Below are 18,955 nucleotides of genomic sequence, written 5' to 3' on the forward strand. Positions count from 1 at the left end.
CTATGTACGCGAGCAGACTGCCGCTGAACGACTTCAACGCGGCCGTGATGTCTAAGTGACGGGCACGAGTCGCCCACGCCATCGCGTCTACGCGCCGTGTTCTCACATCTGCGTGCTACGCGAGGAAAATCTACTCCTCAAAATGCCTCAGGTGGCAGGAGGCATGCCCTTTCCGACATGGTTGCATTAGGGAGCCAGATTCCGCAACCGAGGCTCCTGACCCGCCACTAGCTACAACGGATTTGCAAACTGGCAACCAAGAGGCAACGGGCAACCGCTTCTGCGTCGGGCGTCGTGCAGATTCTCTCACGTGGACCCGCCTGAACGAGTAAATCGGAAGAGGCCCCTCTGAATCCCCTTGCTCATGGCGCCAGTTGACCACGCGACTCGTCTACTCAGCTCACACGCATCCGACCACAGCGCTCGCTCCTGCAAGTGTCGAGAGAAGCTGCCGCGACGGAGCCCCGAAACCCCCCTGACTACCGCAGTGAACAGGCGCTACGTCTGTTCCCCTACTGAGTCGCATGCTGGCACAGAGGCTTTGTCGTCATATGGTTGGGCTGGAAAGACCGTGCAAGAAAAAGCGTGAGCATCGATGAAGATTTGAAAGACACCACAGCACGACCAGAAGAGCACGAGCACATCTGCTCCACGTTCATCCCTTGCTTTCTTCGAGCTGGCACATACTTCTGGCGGGCTTCACTGAACTTCAGTGCTTACAGAATTATAGGTGTAGATTTATGCGTTCATACCTAGCTGCACCAAAAACATGGCCGCCTGCCTGCTGTAGTCACGAGCGCCCACACGATTTGCGAATGTATGCTGAGCGTGGCGCCTCCGCGAGTTCTGCTTGGTGACGAGCTGGCGCGCCTGCCCTATCCTCCGCGTGTCTCGACGAGGCCTACGCGATACGTGAGTTTCGGATGGCCTCAAATCTCCTTCTGTACCGGGGTTTTCTGTGCGTCTACTCTGTCTCTCCCTCGCTGGCTCGTACTTTATGTTCTTTCCCTCCACTCACTGCCAGCGTGTGTCTCTCTTCGGCATGCTTGGCGCATCTACGCGATTTCCTGTCTGTATGATGTCTTCTAGATATCGTTCGTTTTCAAGGTATCTTTCGCTTCCCTGTGTTTTTTCTACCATCTGCCCTCGCACCTCTCCTCCCGCCGTCCTCGGCTCCCTTCTTCGCCACAGCACCGCACGCCTACTGTGCGGGGGGCTGATCACCAGCCGGAACAGTAGGCCCTGGCGGAGACGCCGAGACCCCTGGCGGCGGGCAGGCCCCTTGGCGCGGTACGTAAACAGGTTGGACACCCCCCGGAGGGGGATAGGGGTACGGGCCCTGGGGCGGGTACCCGGGCCCCGCCGGAGGGTATGGCATCGGAGTAGGTGGGGGGGCGCCCGGAGCACCTGCCGGCGCAGCATAGGGGACTCCCCCAGCCGGAGAATACGGAGTACCAGGCGGGACTGGTACCCCAGGCGGAGGGTAGTAGTATGGCGGCTGCTGTGGAGGAAGAGAGCAGTAGTTCGGCGGGGGGACTGGTACGCAGGCGGGATACCCGTGGGCGCTGTGACAGAGTGAGAAATCACAAAGGGAGAGGAAAGTAAAAGACAGCATCTACAAGAAGCAAAGAAACGCAGACCGAGCAGCAAGCCAAAAAGAAACCGGAGTGTCCCCTCAAGCCAGAAAGTAGCAGAAAAGAGGTACGAACGGGAGCACGGGCAACGTTGGTCGACCGACATTTCTCGGTAGTCTTTGCCAGTGTCTGTGAGCCTTTTTCCAGCAATTCGCCCGCGGGCCAGATGGACTGCATTTGCTCTGATTTTTCTGTCAAAACGCTCACCAGGCGCTGCAGGAGACGCGCCTGCGGGGACAGGCTGCGTCACATAAATCGTTGAAGGATCATTGGGGTCAACGAACGCCGCCTGCAACACCAGAGAGGAAGTCACCTGGCTCACGTGTCCAACACTGAGTCAAGCGAGACAGTTAATTTCTCTCCAAGCACTCCATGAAAACACAGTTTTTTGGATTCCATCTGACTCGGCGACGTCTGCGCCATTGCAATGCCTCGGCCTAACCAAATCAATCGGGCGCCCACTCTGTCGCAACACCGACAGAACTTGACCTCTCTCACGTGGATATACATATATATGTTATTATTATTTTTACTATATGTATGTAGATATATGTCAGCATCAGGTATGCATATCTGTGTCTGCTCCTGTAATGCGCACATTAATACAACCGGGGTAAAATACGAGCGTGCTACAGCGCGGCGAGGTATCGCGAGGCCTGACGCGCTTCTATCCGCCAGCCCCACGCTCCTTCGCGTGAGCCAGAATCCGCGCAGGTATTTGAAGAAAGGGCGTTTTTTAAAACTACCAGAAGACGCCGCATGATACAGCATTCGACGTGCAGAAGATCGGGACAGGCGAACGACTCCCTCCCGCCGCAAACAGTCCACTGGGAAAGAAGCAAAAAGCTGCAGCTAAGCGGCCCTCCTCGCACGAAGGCTGCGCTTTTTCTAGTGCGATGTGGCAGCACACGTACGCTGTTGCCCAGTTGCAGCTGCTGAACGAGCTCCGGACCTGCACACAGCAAAAGGCACGCAGCCGCATAGCGTGCAGTAGTAAACTGGAGCTCCTGCATTCTCCATTGAAGGGAGACAAAGTCTCGAACAGGGGAAGAGCGAAGGCCACAGAGAAGCCGCTCTCCCCTTCCGCAAACGAGCATCGCTGAAAAGGCCGCTGCATGCGTCCTTGTTTCCTCGAGGAAGGCGTAAAGCCGCACGCACTCGGCTCCGCACACGAGCTCGCGAGCGCTTGGTCTCTCTCTGCACATCTTTGGACTCGCAAAGCCCAGCTGACCAGGACTGATGCATCATATTGGACAACTCGCCACGTACCGAGAAGCAATCAAGTTTACGAATACATGCATGCACGCATATATATATATATATATATATATATATATATATATATATATATATGCCGGGGTGCATGCAAAACATGCTATGTGAAGTCTGCTTTCGAGTTTTTTCGTGCGCATCTGCGCCGAGGTCACCCAAGGCTAGAACTCACTTGGAGGCTGGTGTTTGATCGCGTACTGCCAGAGCTTGTAGAAAACGTTGAGGAAAGTTCCGCATCCCCCTGAAGCAGACAGCCACCAAAAGACAGCGCGCGGGAACAAGGTTCTCGACGCGACAGCACTCCAGCTCTCCATTGAAATCTGCGGGCAGGCCGGCTTCAGTCCGCAGCCCGGGAGGCTGTGCAGTGGCAATGCTCGCACCGTCACCGCCGCATGCCACAGGTCGCCTCGAAAGCGTATGCAACTGGGTCAAGCCTCTCAGTTGAGAACTCTAGACGAGGACGTCCAGGCCAAGAACCTCTGATCTCGCGGCAGATCACGCGGTCGAAGCTCCCAGGAGTGTGCGAAAACCCCACAAAGGTTCAAACGCACAGAGTGCGCACGCGGAGACACAAGCGCAACACCACCCGCGCCCAGCGTTCTCACCGGCGTTGAAGGTCAGCGACCATTTCGACGTGCCGCTTAGAGGGTTTTCAGCAGACTCCAGAGGCTGGACTTTGCCGCGCATGTAGTTTGCGCCGAAGATCGGCTGCTCGAACTTGGGCTCCGACACCAGGTGCTGGGGGAGATAGCAAAACAGAGCAAAGAAACAACGCGCCTTCTGGCACAGTCCAATAGATGTGCGCTTGTACCTGAGTCTTTGAGGTCGCTGCAGCCAGGTGGCGATACCCCTCACGCCCGCAGAGAGCAGCGCGGGCAGCAGGAGGCGACCGCAACAGAAAAAATGACGGTTTCTAGGAACTGCGGAACAACTGCTGACACCACGAATCTGTCTACTAGCGTCCCTGACGCAAGGCAGATTGACAAAGGTCAGGAGCGTACCACCGGTGAGAGGACGCGCACGCGAAGGAACGAGACAACCTACGCCATCCGTGCGCACACCTCTCCCAGAACCCCAGTGGCAGGAAAGCCGTTTTAGACGCACTACACTGAGAAACATAGAGCACCTTTCACACAGGAGCAGTAATTCGCTGTTTAAACCTCTAGTTTCCTGCCTTGCAGGCAAACCGCACCAGACACAGCCCCCGCATGTCACTCAAAAGCGGAGAAATAAGACGGAAAAAAATCGACGCAGTAGAAATACAAGAAGGTTCTGCGCCGGAAATCACACATCTACCGTTAGGGTTATCTACCCAACACACTCCTGGTCTGGGGCGTAGCCTGTCGGCTTCAAACCCGAAGGCAGCGCGAAAGACCCGCAATTCGGAATCGTGCAACCTGCGCGGTGGAAATCTTGACAAGAGAGTAAGGGCAGCACCCCAGATTACCCCGACAACGCCACAGGAGAAAGAGGCACCCCGCAAAGCCAAGCTATTACGGCCGAGCTTTCAGCGACGTCGCAAACGCTACATGCGCCTCCGTCCGCGCGAAGACGAGGACCATACCGCCAGGCAACCTCGAGAAAAATTCTGAACTCTGCGCGGCGTCGAACGCAGGCGTGAATTTCACCTACCAGGGGTAGCTCGAATGACGAGAAGTCCTTGTGTTTACTGACATCTCCCTTTTTGACGAAGACAATGCGACGGCTGCTCAAGAAAAACACTCCTCCGCTGGCTTTGAGATTTGTAGGCCCTGTCAGCTTGAAGTCGATGTGAGCCCGCTTGAGGAAGAAGACTTCTCCCGGAACGGGCAACGGGAAGGTCTCTTCTGAAACACGAGAAAACTCAGAGAAGAAAGTACACATCATGAAGAAAAACAGAGACAGAGGGTCGGGGTGGACCAGCAAACCGTAACGCAGAAAGGGCGGAGAGCCACAGAGCCCGCCGGGGCGATGAGGAGAGGGACTTGCAGCACGGCAACACAGGGAAGCGGGCTGCCAGAAAGGATCCACAGTCGTTTGCAGATGATGCGACGGACCACTCAAGAAACGAGACGAAAACTGTGCAAGAACATAGACCGGACATAGACATAAGCGGGCAAGCACTGCGAGCGGAACGCAGAGAGTGAGGTGGAGAAAAAACGAATCACAAATAGATCAAGCCGCTGAGCCGGTGTCATGCGCGTGTACCTGGTGGCCTGTCCCGTGTACTCGGCAAAAATTTACTCAAGGCGGCGACAGTGGACGCGAAGTTGAGCAGCACGCTGCTGCCGTCGCTGAAGAGCGAGCCGTGTGTGGATGCCATGGCAGATGAAGCGTCCAAGCCGGAATACGATAGAGACTTACTTGTTGAAGCATCTTGCGCCAGCACGGGGTTGACCGCCATGACTCGTTTGCTGGAGCGCGTCGTGAAAGGTGGACGCCTTCCTCACTCGGGAACGATGCTGGGCGTCAATCGACGCTGCTTGAATCCTCTCACAATCACGCACCGTGTTGTTGCTAGAGTTCATCTGCCCGACCTACATCTCTTCCCGATCCGGTGTTCCACACCAGCGAATGCTCGTCTGAACAAGTTCCTCGCTACAACTCTTGTGTCAGTTCGCAGAAATCTTCCACGTGCCGTGCTCAAGGCCATGAGAACCCGTAGTCCGCCGCCAGAAGCCGACGGAATACTGATGGAAACGAAAAGAAACGTCGCAACGTCAGCCGAGAGGACGAGTACGAATACATTCAATTCAGAAACAAGGGAGAGGCTCGCTGAAGTACAAGTCGGACATCGCCAAATAAAGTGCACAGGATGTGAAGAATCGTCGCTATCAGAGTGTCGACTGAGCACGCGGCCTGCCGCTTTGGAACTCCTAGCGTTGCTGAAGGCGAGATTCGCCAGCCTCCCACCGTTCATGAGACGGCGAAACAAAAGAGACTTAGTCTGTGGACGAATAGCCCCGTATGAGAGAGGATGGGTCACGCCAGCCAGAGGAACCGTCGTTTCGTTTTTCATGGGACGAAGCGCTAACGGTGTTGCCAGCTAACAACGCATGCACGCATTGGAGACACGGAGAGGCATGCGCGTGATACCGATGAGCAGCCCGGCATTTGTGTGACACGCGTTCGCAAAGAGCTGCCTACAAAAAATAACAGCTTTCAAAGCAACGTCAAGGATGTGGACTGACCACTCCAGTTTGTAGAGTGAACGCAAGCATGCGATGTGCTGAAGCGATAAGGGGAGGCGGTGGGGCGGGGTGTCAGAAAGTACGGCGAGGAACGAGGGAATGCGAAGCAGTGTCGTGGCTTCGCGATGTTTCGTTCACGAGTACTTGCTTGGTATTTTCTAGGGAGCATGCAGGGAATACCATGGAAGAGTACCGTGGCTGACAAAGTAGAATCTGTGCAGCTAAGTGGGCGAATTCGTACGAGATCATCATGAAGCGGGTGGCGTATGTCTGGCCCCCCGACGTAAGCGCTCAATGCGCTTTCACATGAGAAACATTTTTGAGTGAAGACCTGCGGGTACTTTGGCTCATACGCTTGAAATGGGAATGCGTAGGCACGCGATAATGGGGGGGCGGGGTGGGGGTGGGGGTGTATCGGGCAAGTGCTGTGTAGTGTTGCGCGTGCATAGTCTACGGGGATTTCGCAGATCCATTCTGAAGCAAAGGCCGCTGAACAAGGTCACCCCGTGGAGACCGGACGTTTTGCATCGCCAATCGCTCTTTCAGAACCGATCCGACTATAGGAGCACGCTGGATGCGTAGCGTTACTGCTGTAGTCCTAGTCGGGCGCTTCCTGCCACATGGCGGAGCCAGCACGAAAGAGCGAAATAACGCTCAGTCAATGAGAACTCTCGAATACTGCTGCCCCCAGAGCTTTGCAGTGACCCTGTCGAGGGAACAGCAGCGGCCCTGGCAGAAGGGTGTTTTCAGATGGGCTGGCCGTCTGGCAGTGGCGGTGTTTAGCATTTCAGAGGACAAGGGGGGGATAACCTGCCCGGTGCATCCCCCATCCTCGCCCTCACGATATCCGAATCTCAACAACGAAGCAGCTTCGCCACTCAGGAGATTTTGGAGTCCTTCTGAATATCAGGCCCACACGCTCTTCGTTCCTTAGCAGGAGAGAAAGAAGAGCGAGGACGCTAGTTCTGTCCGCATGTGATGCAGACTACACCGAAATTCTTTTAGACGGGACTCCTGCCCCGCTTGTTGCTAGTCTCCTGATACATCATGTAGAGAATAGAGGTACCCACGGTGATGACGACGTCATAACGCGCCACGGGAGATTGAGAGATCGGTGGACCGGACGAGTTATAGGTTTTGCAGTGCCACCTGGCTGAGATGGGCTTGCTTTGTCATGATTGTCTTCAGCATCCGCTGTAAGCAAATGGGCCCTACTGACCGCAGACAGAGTCACTCATCCGGCGTTTGGCAGGGCCGCGAAAGCCTGCTGGCGTCGTGTTGTGGGCAACTGAATTAAATGGTAAACCCTTTGAAGTAGTTCAGTAATGTGAGAGATTACGCAGTTGTCGTTCGGAAGCTGTCGCTGCTGCCAGCGGAGAAAAGGTTCTTCTCACTCCTCCTGCCCCCCCATCTTTGCCCATCCGCCGGGACCCTGCCCCCGAGTGCCGCCGTATTGAGAGTGAAAATTGTTGAGACGGAATTACTCCACAGCATATCCGGGGCAGTGCCCTTCCCTCTTGCTAGATACGTTTCTCCACGAGCCTTGACGGTATTTAAAAGAAGTTATTCTGGCTAGATCTCGATGTTTGCTTTTGTCATACCAGAGCATTGCATTCATTGTCTGTATTACCGTAGTGACAGATGAGGTTCTGAGATGCTACCGTCACTACCAGTTTCTTCATCCTATACCCATATTCAATACATTGATTGCTCGGCGAATACTGTGTGTTAACACAGTTTTTTGTATTGCACTGTCTATTTCCTTCTCTGTAGGTTACATTCTAGCAGTCTCGTAGTACCATCATTTGAATTGTATTAAGCATTGCGATATATCTAAACCGCTTGGCGAGGGTTGCCCGCTACCTGCTCCTGAGTAAGACGGAGGAGCAGTGGCTCATTCCGAGTGCTGCTAGGGGGCACGTCATCGGCCGCTGCGATATGGCCGCACCGCCGGACCACCCACAAAAGAGGATTGCCATGGAGTCTGCCCACAATAAACGAATGAGGCGCCCCTGATACCGATACCGCTGGTGACTTCTGGCCTAGTTGTTCGGACTGGTAGCTCTCGTGAGACAAATAAGACGATGTGTCGCGGATGCAGTAGACTGAATTGAGACTGTAAGGGATCCTGTGAACTGCGGTTTCAATCTATTATGGGACCGCGGTGCATGCCGCCTCGGGGACCACCCGTGAATGACGCTAGCTGGGCGGCACGTCTTTCTTCAAGACGTACCCTCTGCCTACTATAGAAGAAGTCTTTGTTTTGGGTTGTCGACCCTTTGTGTCCACAACCGAATCACGTTTAAAGGTGCGACCTGGAGCGGAGCTCTCAACCGCTCGGTCTTCAGCCAAGCATCTATGGCCACATGGCAGCCTGTGTTTCGCTGCGTGGGCAACCGCCTTTGCCATGCTATTCTCGCCAACTGACCGTAACAGCCTTCCTGATGTATGGGCGCCTCTCCATTTGCGTCCCGGTGTCCGCATCCCAGTACGGCGAGCACCTGGCATGTTGTACCAATCGGGCGCACTCTTCGGCGTCGTCTTAGTACGGTGTGCTGAAGACAGCTTCAAGGAAGGTTTGAACCAAAGCGACAGCTGCTCAGGTACTGTCAAGGTGAAGCAGTACGGGTACCGAAGGCCCGAAATTCTTGCAGCAATCTTGCCCTGAGTCTCGCGGTTATAAATCCACTCGACTCTTGTGTAGGGGCCTGTGGTGCACGTGGTATTTAGGCGCAGATGCGGGCCTCGAGCGCGCTGATGTGCAGAGCGTGCGCGGCAGTACTCTTTCATCTGCTTGTCCAGGCGTCATATATACATCTGGAGGCCTCGACACATCAGACAGAGCCGTATGGCGCACGTATCAGCAAGGGCACTGAGGCTCACCATCCACCCGTAGCTTTAAATGATGCAGTTTGCTTTTTCCTTCGGTCTGTCCTTTGGACACGCGCAGCTGGATCCAGAGGCCCTCAGCCGCAGGCATATCTCTTGCCACTATTTATCACACGTTGTACTCACGCCCGGTATCCGTGTATCCCGTCCCGCTGAGGCTGCCACGCCACAGACTTGTGCTGCGTCGCTCTTAGTAATTGTGGATGTGGGCAAAGATACCTGAACTTTGATGACTGTGGTGCCGTCCATTGCCTGCACCCGTGGTAGCCACGCTAATATTGATGAGATTGATGGCCCAGATACACTGTATGTGGGTATATGGACTACACTGTCGGTGAACGGATCGCTGCTACGACAGTGTCCGACCGTGAGCCTAGCGCTTTCGTTTGAGCCGCAAATAATGTGCATGTGTAATCCTCAGTCCCGGCGCTTGCAACACTGTCTCTTCAGCTCCACTGTATCTCCCTGAAAACCGACCAACAGACCACCAAATCCCCTCTACGAGTAGAGGGGCCAGTGGTGCTGGTTGCACGCGCAGTCAAACGCCGGTTCAGGGCGAAGACTCACCGAGCGCGTCGGACTCTCGGGTGTTGTCACGACAAAGCGCTCGACGACTGCGGTCACAGACAGCATGTCTGGAGAAAGAAATACGTGAGTTAGAAGAGCAAGAAAACGAAGATGAGGAAACCTACATGATACGGCGAGTTGGAGCACGTATGCGCGCGGAAGGTGTAAGCGACCCCGTGACCACGTGGATCTCGGCTGCTCGTTGCCGCTACCCTCAATAATCCTCAACGAGCCGTGAACGCATGCAGTCGCTTTCGGAGAAACTGAAGAAGACACGTGGTACTTCACAACGTGTGCGTCGGGCTCGCATGGAAAGCCTGAAAAACGCTATCTCAATGTTAGGAGGCACGCACAATATCAGTGTACAGATGGATACCGAGGAATCACGTGGTAAGGTCGCGTAGCAAGGTGGACGTTTTCGGGCACCAGCAGGCGGCTTTCGGAAATTTAATGCAGAGTGGGAGTAAGGCGCGAGGGGCGAGCCACATAGTTGGTGGGGTTTGTGCAGTGCATGCCGACAACGGCGCGCACAGGCACAACATGAGTTGCACCGGAGGGGGCTAATGTAGTTTGTGACTGGTACATGCTACATAGCGACCCTCGTATTAGAACGCTTCTGGGTGTACACTGGCGAGAACAACGAGGCACCCTGAGCTCCACTCCGCGCAGTGCGACATGTGGTCGCCCGTCCCTGCTGCCTGCATTCCTTGTTTGATTGTCAGATGGCGACTTTTGCGCCAGCAGCCCTGTACCTGATGCTCAGGCAGAGTCACCCACTAGATCACCCGGGCCTGATTTCCTCTCCCCTCAGGGTCATTAGCAAGTCGCCCGGGGAGAAGGCCTCGACGGCAGCGGCACAGCGGAATTGGCGGCATCATCATCTGCTGCCGCTGCCCCGTCAGTTGCTGGCGCGTCAGAGCAGGGGCCTGATTACTCGGCAGAGACTATTATGTTTAAGCACAGGTCAGTTGGGCAACTGATGCCTCCATGGGTGCGCCAGTTGAAGGTGGAAATAATTCAGGTGCGACTAGGTGTGCTCCGTCTTTGAGGTTTACTGTTTGCTATTCAGGATTAGCTTGCTTGAGCAGATGATCAACGTCCTCGAGGAAGAAAATAAAGCAAAACAGACTGTTTATGTTAACAAACTCATTGCAGATGCTGTCCGAAATGGGATGCCCAGAGCCTTTGAGGATCCTGGCCGAGGCGCGTTCGAAGCTGCTGTGGTGGAAGAATGTAAAGGTGCGTCACCCAGGAAGCAACGACTTCTGAAACTCCGGCAGCAACTTGCGGTAGAGCAAGACATGTTGGCACGTGCCTTGGCCTCAAGCGGGGCGGAGCGCTCACCTGTACAAGGAACGTGATGGCCGATTTACTTCGGTAAAGCTTAATCTAGGAGCGAAACCTGATAGGGGAAGCGACGCATCATGCAGTAGGCTGCAAACCCTTATGTGGTGAAGAACTCTTGCGGAAGCTGTGCGGCGTCGCGGCTTGCGTGGCATGCTCCACGGTCCTGACGACTTAAACATCTTTCTCGCTTCAATAAATACTTTTGAAAACGCGTATGAGCGCCAACGAGATGGAGGGTGTTCCAGTATGCGCCACTGGGCCTGGAACTCAGGCAGGAAGCTGATTCCAGGCTGTGGACAGTCGTGCCGTTCTATACGGCACCCCTTTCAGTTTTCCCCAAGACGCAGTGCTGTGTTTGTAGATGCTACTGTGGTGCGGCCCATGTGGTCCTAGTGTACCATGTGCTTGCATGTGTGACAAAAGTCGCCCTGGGGAGGTCGGTGGACCCATACTCTGGAGAGGCCGCCAGGTGGCTTCTTTCCTAAAGTCCGAACTTCGACAGGCACATGCCGTCACAACCACGTCTGAGCTGCTGGCCAATGAAAAGAGTAGGGATGCACCGCCTCCGGGACTACCTGGCACCCGCTATGACTATGTCTGGATGCCGGATAGCCGGCATCAAGTGCCGGCACCTAGTGTGTGTTACCGCAGGAGGACCGGGGCACCCCTTCAGCCAGAAGACGTTTGCTGATTTATATAAGTTTCGCCGACATACAAGGCATACGATGTCGATGCCCTGTTTCGTGTAGTTGATGGGGGCGGCACAACGCCTGCTGTCGGTTCTCCTGCGCTTGCATCAGCATATAGGTATACTGTTGAAAACCAGCGAAACCGTGACAGATGACAGTTCCGCAGTAGGACGACATGGGAGCGGTTGACAGTAAGCCATGTACAATACGGTAGGGGACTGAGGCATGTAACAACGGCAGCCGTGTGATATTGGCCAGCACAGCACATTCCATGTCAGTATGCTGTCATACGTCGTGAAACCAGAAGTACGCCTTGCTGCTCCCACCTTCGTCAAATAAGCGGGACCCTCAGGTTCCTCGCTTTTGGGTGTCAGTGGGATGAGTCATGAGCTGGAATGGCTGGTGCTTGTATTGTCGGAATTCCTCCTCATCGCTGTAGTTCTGGCATCGCCATTGACGACGCCAAGCATCTGAGTCCGTCTCACAGACATTCGACAGCAGGCTTGCCTTTATGCCACGTGTCACACCATCGGTTGTCTTTGCGGTACAGCCTCTCCGCTGAGGGAACTGGGCGGGTGCTCTCGCAGTGCATCATTTAGAAAGGAGGAGGGAAATGCTTCTTTGTGGTTGCTTACAGGCGTCGTTGCAAGTACCGTGCTACCAAGGGTAATGCATACTATCCCCACCATGTGCAACTCTTCCTGTTCAAAATGGTGTCTGTGGCGTTCGCGTTCGCGTTCTGGTTGGCTGCATGGACTCCCAACTTAATACGTGAGTTTCTAGTCGATTCAGCGTACAGTTCTAGTACTTTGGACATCTTCGTGGTTCGTCGGTCTGCGGCACCTTAAACCTCAGTAAATCGTGTAACCACAAAGTAAGCTGCAAAGGGAAGATGGCATACAAGCCACCTTCGCATTTTGCCTGATATCAGCATTCGAACATAGGGCAAGATATCTCGTTTCTGAGGCGACTCGGCCGCTTTGAGCAGCGATCAGCTGTTCCCAATCCGTTTTCATTTGCGTCCACGTGTTTTTGACAGACTGTCTTTGTCTACATTCCTCTGCGTGCAGAGACCGGCGACGCAGCTTTGCCTATCTTTGGTGCTGCTCTTGGTGCGACAACTAGTAATCCCAGTCCTCGGCTAAATGCAAGAGATGGAGTATCTACCGTCAGTGCAACCTCTCTTTCTCAGGCTTCAAATGACTTTTCCCATCATTATCGCCCCGTTGTTCGCCTTCCGTATGAAAAGATGACTGCGGATTATCAAGCGCTAGATACAGGCGCAGCTGCCGATGATTCAAACGTAGCGGCCATGATTCGCTCTCACAGACGCGATACCTGGAGTCGGCTTGCCCGCGGAATAACAGGGCCAGGCACTTACAATGGAAGGAGTCACCGGCGTGCCGGTGCCAACGCAGTGACACATACAGAAAGGTGGGGGCGCAATTCGCGGCGATCGCGACAGGGAATGAGATCCTACAGACAAACCGCAAACAAAATTCCGATAAGCAAACGCGGAGAAAAGCAAGAAAGCCGTATTATGGGGGGGCGGAGGCTTGCAGAGAGCGACCATTCTATTAACCAGTTGAAACCGCAGAACGGGCGGGCCCCTCTAGCGAGAAATGACAAGGTATCCCAGGCGAGCAATGCATTCAACGATGTGGACTATCCTAGTAAGTTCCCGGCAGGTGGAGTGCAGCCCTCTGAACACAGGCAGCATATCGCTCATGCGGGATGGCGCAGTGAAAACACAATTCCCATTGGTAATTCTCCGCAGACACAGGTCTACGGTGAGGCAATGTGCGATACAAGCACGAGGCCTGCCAATTCCGTGACACCGGAGAGGCTTTCTGATCCCTCGTTTGGCGTTGAACCGAAGCCAACTGAGCTAGCTGGCAAACGTGCTGCTGACCGCTTTACCAGGATTCAAGAAGCAAACGGGATCGAATTCTGGATGGGAAAAGCTGTGAGGAGCGCGGCGCTTACCGCCGCGACCATTCAGCACTTTATCGACGAAACCCGCAGGAAGGCTTCGGCATCGGAAGCATACCTGGAGCAGCACATCAACGTGGTGAACAGCCTGGCGGCCAGATTTATGCGATTCAACAACGAGATGAGACTAGCGATTGAAAAAGCCGCGGATTACCCCGACCTGCAGAAACAAATGGCTGTGTACTGGCTGGAGCACATTATTGTTCAGCAGCTGCTCATTTTCAGAGAAATCCGCGTGGCAGTATTAGGACAGCAGCCTACTCTTGCGGTACCGTCTTCGTTAGTTGCTTTCTGAGCTCCTCCTGGTTACTCCATATGCGTGGAAGAGGCGAAAGGAGAGCCATTCGAGGCTCTGCCTGTTTGACGGTAACTGACATTCCGTGCCGAAAGCCGCTGAAGGAGTACTGTCCGCCTTCTGAAAGGCAGTGTGACACGGATCAGCGGATTACACGTACAGGTAACTTGTGCCCTCGGGGGAAGGCCTTGATGGGTGACACAAGTGAAAGGTTGAGGGCGCGCGAGCCCGCTGGTGGTGATATGCATTCAAGACCTGTAAGGTTTGACGCACTGCCTTTTCTGGACCACGGGGAAATGCCGGTCCTGCACATAAAGCACAAACAGTCTCTCACAGCTTGCATCAGCGCGCTGATGTAGAGTTTTTTTAACCCCTGTTCGACTACGAGTCGTGATCTGGTACGAAGCTGTTCTGAATTGGAAGGTCGTCAAACACCTGTTTAGATGCGTGGCACAGAATGTGCCACGCATCCGGTAGTCTACCGTCATCTATGTACCTCTGCCAAAGCGGCAGGCAGGTTGTGGCAATAACCATTTGGATAATTCTTAGAAGATATGCTTCCCCAGCGCGGGAGCTCAAAGTGAATCCTAAGCCGCCCCTGGACAAGGGTGCTGGTTTAGTTCAGAAAATAGGCGTACCAGGTCGGTCTACATAGCAGCTCAGTGGAGGCGTATCGCTGCGTACTGCAATGGAAGCAAACCATAAATTCGGCATGGAGCCTATAATGCTAGTACTGTATGGTTCAGACCGGCCTTATCGTAGAGCTCTAGAGAGGCATACGTGTGGCCATCAAGCACCCACGGAACAAATCCGGGTATAGAAGCACTGCATGACCATCCGTAGATCGCCTGTCTCTTTCCTTCGAAATTAGCGCACGGAATTCATTATCCTGCTGCGCATACTGGAGTCAGCTGCCTTAAAGTACCCGGCGTACCCGTGACCGCGGAACGGCTCCGGCACGCCTCACGACTTTTTCTTTCGGCGTCACGCACGTTGCTCTGCTCATCTGTTAGGCATCGTGTGATCAGTGTGGTCTTGTGGCAGCCGCTCCGCGCCCTGTTCTGGCATACTCGCGTAGCAGCTTAACGCCGTGAGGCCATAACCAACATCCGGTCCCCGTTGCAGCGAGTGCCATCGGAACTGTGCGTTGCGTAGTAGCGCGTGTACTGAACAACGCTTGTAGAGGTGAAGAAAGGGACAAGAGGGTAGACTTTGCCTCGCAACAGTCTAACTGTCGAAGGGGTGAGTCGAACACGCTTCTAGTTGCTTGAAAAAGGATGCCTCACGAAATGGTTCTACGGTATCCAACAGAGAGAGGGGAAGTGAAAAAACACAACTGGATGTCCGCGCTTAACCGAGTCTGGCTGCGCAGTCATGTCAGCGTCACCTCTATCGAAAATAGCTATAGTGTCAGCTTTTCCTTGACGTCATCTTGAGAAACTGGAGTAAGCTTGTCCAGCCGACGCGGGGCTTAGCCTTTCTGCAGTGTGTCTATGCTTTTGACGCAACCTAAGAAGCCAAAATCCTGATCAGTCTACGCCTTCGTGCTGCGACACGGAGCAGCATGGCTACCGTATGGTGCAAGTTTTACCCCACGTCTCAGAAAGCCGCTTGCGTTGCTCACCGGACTCGGCAGTCCACGCAGGCATACGTTGCCGAGTGATGGGGCGGCTCTTGTTAACGGGAGGTTGCGTCTCTATCCAACAGGTCGCGTGGTGGCTCGAATTGTTTTCAGAGTGACAGCTGGTCGAAAAGGGGACGAGATACTTGCGTATTCTCATTTCCGTGAGATGAGATAGCGGCCTCGCGCAAGATCCGCAACTCAGCTGAATGAGTTACTTTCGGAAGATTGCGTGTAAAATGTCAGAAGTTGAGCACTGCTTGGATCGTGTCTTGTTGCTCCGATGGGAGATGATCACACCGTATCTACGGGCTAGCGCACGGTGGAACAGAACGGCGAGCTTCGTGCTCACCTTCTGGATAGGCTGGATTTCCTCTTTGCCGGGTCCCACACGTTTTTGCTTTGTATGTTCTATTGATATTTGAAGGGGCCTGCATTTCATGCTTTGATGACAGGGCGTACGGTACACTGGCAGGTGAGTACAGGGTAGTGGGACGCCCCCCCCCGGAAACCAGTTTTGTCGTGCGCACGGATCCCTCAGGAATTTCATGTCCGGAGAGAAACAGCACAGTTGACAAGGTTATCGTGCCAGTTTTTGAGGGCGGTGTCGCGCACGCATTGTATTTCGGAGAAGCCATGGCGGCACTTCTGAGGGCAGAATACGAGCATCTCCTCGCTAGTCTGAGTGAAAAACTGGATATCGCCAAAGCTCGAGGCCTCGTCCATGGATCCATCTCTATCCGGCTTGCAAACACCTACGATCCTGTTTTCTTGGACTTTCTCGGCAAGGGGAAGACTCTGATAAGGGAAAGTCTTCGCGAGATGGCTCCACCCCCTGGAGTCGCAGAGAGAGATCGTCTCGTGTGTGCCGCTGTAAAAGCTGCAGTCGTTGACGACGTGAACCTAGCAAGAGTGTTCCAAGTCCTTCGTATTGAGGAACTTCTAGAAAATTGCTTTGAAGACCTAACAATCACAATGAGCGCCGCTGTGGTGTGTGCAATACTTGGTGAGTAATATGGTTTGATATTTGCCAGCCGAGCGTGCGAACGGCATCAGTGAGGGCGATATCCGAAATGTATGTCCTCGCGGATAGGTCTCCGTGTTTGAAGGCGTCCCAAGGCAACCCTTCAAGGCTTTCACGTGGGCGGACTTTGTGTGCATGCGAGTAGGGGAACTAAAAGCGGTTGCAGAGCAACTTGAGGCCGACGAGGAAGATGACCGACTGCGGGAATTCAATAGGCAGACGGTCTGCTTTATTCACGCCACCATTTCCACATTGACCAACTTCATTATCGAGTCGGGGCGCGATCGATTCACGTACATGAAAGAGACAACAGTGTCTTCAGCCTCTGTGCCGCCGAGAGTGGTGATTTGCCGTCCTCCGGGTAAGCGGGTTCGCAGCTGGTAGAGCACATTCGTCGAGCTGCGAATATCGACACGGATGCTGCTTTATATGAGAGAATGAAGCAACATATGCCACTGCCTTGACTGAAGCAGAAGGAGGGCAGGCCGAGTCTAAGCTTTCTGGCTGCATTCCTGGATGGCCCTCGCATTTGTCTATTCCGCTGTCCCTCGTGGTCATGTGGCCTATCCGCGAGGACACGAAAAACTGCGTTTCTCATATGCCGTTCAGGAACTCGCTTGGCGGATATCAACAAGGCCCTGCAATGTGCAGCGAATCCATACGAGCTGAACACCCTCTTTGCCGAGGAGTTGACCTATGTGCCGGTAACAGAGGCGCAGCAATCCGGTGTGCCAGCTTTTCAAAGCGGCGACAGAGTGCTAGAATTGTTGTTGCGCTTCGGCTCGGTCTTAGGCATTATTGGGCGTCTTCAGCGGCTGTACTCAAGATACTGGCAACAGTCGGAGCAGCTGATCAAGTGGTCCTTTTGCAGACAGGCGCCGAGGCTCCACCGGTGAGGCGGATAGCCGTTTGAACGTATTAGTGTTCTGGAGCTAGTTTGTGACGGGCAGGACTTTTCCTCGTACGAGCCAGCATCACAACCCTTCAGCAGTATGGTGGGAGGAGAACGAATTTCCTAGGACGGGCTCCTGTCGCGGGGCTTCACTACAAATAATGGGACTACTTCTACGTTCCGCAATGCATTTATGCAGAGCCGACCAGTGCTTGCAACAGACAGATTCCTAGCATGAGACTGCATATATCATGTCTAAACTCGTTTATGTTACGCTACAGTGTTGGACGTATGCCGTTAGTCTCCTGGAAGGCTCATGCCGTGTTATACGCAAGGTAACCAGATATCACTCACTGGGTTGTTACTAAGGTATGACTGTAAGGCTGGTTAGTAGGTGACATTTCGTGGGTCTCTGGCTGAATGAGCAGGATGCGGCAGCTGGCTGTCACCGAAGTGATGTACGCTCTCAGTCGATTGCTAGACAGCGCAGACAAGACAAGCAGGGCAAGGGCAGCATTATCACAGGAGCTTCTTTCTATGCACAAAGGTATTCTGAAAACTATCGTGGATGGACTCCTCACTTCAGGTGAGAATATCGAAAAGGCACAATCTTATCTCACACAGCTGAGAGAAACAGAGAGGTGGCGTTCTGCTTCGCGTGCTCTATGGTTACCGGCAACAGTTTGTGTACATCGGGGCTGTCAAGTGAGCCGCGGTCGAAGGGTGGTGGCAACACAGGACACTGTGACTCATCCAGCACAAGGTGTCTGCGTTATGACGAGACAGGCTGTAGACCGATCGCCAGCCGTTGCGTCAGATGTTCATCAGGTGCCCTTCCTTCAATATCGACAAAAGACCACATATACGCTGAGGTGGCGCAGCTGGCCTCACTACTAGTGTGTCTTACTCCGACTTCGTAGGGCTGACGGCGTGGTGCTACGAACGAGAAGAACAAAGGATTACCATCTCCACGAAAGGCGTCAGTGGGCCTTCCAAGCAGACTGCAATCAATGATTTTCTGTGTATCAAACTATCGCGGGAGTAAGTAACGCATTGAAAGGAATATTCCTCGCTGGGTGTGTTGACCACTGAACAGAGGTGTCGGTGCGTTTATTTGGCTGGATCTTATTCGGCTCCTCTGTCGAGTACCTCCTACCTTCTCCGATGATAACAGGCTTACGAGAGTTTTAGGGCCGAGGATGGAAAGTGTAGCTTGGGGGCGGAGAGACTTGGGATGCATGCTCGCGCGTGGTGCGGCTGAATCACTCGTGTGCAGCCTACAGGAAAGCCCGCGAAGTTGGGAACTACCTAATACATACTTGTCAAGAATACTACTGGCGAGGCACCGAGAACCATTCAGGGAGGAACCTCGCCAGCATCTTTTCCTCAATGAAGCCGGAGCGGAAACAGCCGGAGTTCTTTCTGAGGGTGAGGGCCTGAGGCAATAGCATGTCTCCACAGTTGTGCAGAACCAGCGTCTTTGCAAACAGCCCAGGTAGCTCCATATGCTTGTCTTCCAGTGCAGATTCACTTCTGCATTCGGTTTCACCCCGGATGTATGTG

The 18,955-nt window shown here is 53.9% G+C and overlaps 3 protein-coding genes across 3 annotated transcripts; 2 read left to right on the forward strand and 1 right to left on the reverse strand.

Annotated features, from left to right (window-relative positions):
- Positions 1-1,201: 1,201 nt before the first annotated feature.
- On the reverse strand, positions 1,202-5,289 carry BESB_048330 (putative arabinogalactan protein; the record flags this gene model as incomplete). The annotated part of the gene is made up of 7 exons (XM_029363284.1): positions 1,202-1,536; positions 1,842-1,923; positions 2,549-2,586; positions 3,079-3,147; positions 3,512-3,644; positions 4,539-4,732; positions 5,250-5,289. 7 exons carry the CDS (start codon positions 5,287-5,289, stop codon positions 1,202-1,204), a joined length of 891 nt encoding a protein of 296 aa, XP_029220650.1.
- A 7,528-nt stretch (positions 5,290-12,817) lies between these two features.
- On the forward strand, positions 12,818-13,855 carry BESB_048340 (uncharacterized protein; the record flags this gene model as incomplete). Its single annotated transcript, XM_029363285.1, has 1 exon — positions 12,818-13,855. The coding sequence occupies one exon, from the start codon at positions 12,818-12,820 to the stop codon at positions 13,853-13,855; it is 1,038 nt and encodes a 345-aa protein (XP_029220651.1).
- A 2,257-nt stretch (positions 13,856-16,112) lies between these two features.
- BESB_048350 (uncharacterized protein) lies at positions 16,113-18,437 on the forward strand (the record flags this gene model as incomplete). The annotated part of the gene is made up of 5 exons (XM_029363286.1): positions 16,113-16,482; positions 16,646-16,861; positions 17,110-17,392; positions 17,821-17,978; positions 18,313-18,437. The coding sequence occupies 5 exons, from the start codon at positions 16,113-16,115 to the stop codon at positions 18,435-18,437; spliced, it is 1,152 nt and encodes a 383-aa protein (XP_029220652.1).
- Positions 18,438-18,955: the final 518 nt, after the last annotated feature.

This window comes from Besnoitia besnoiti, chromosome III (genome assembly GCF_002563875.1).
Source record: "Besnoitia besnoiti strain Bb-Ger1 chromosome III, whole genome shotgun sequence".
Taxonomy (NCBI): Eukaryota; Apicomplexa; class Conoidasida; order Eucoccidiorida; family Sarcocystidae; genus Besnoitia; species Besnoitia besnoiti.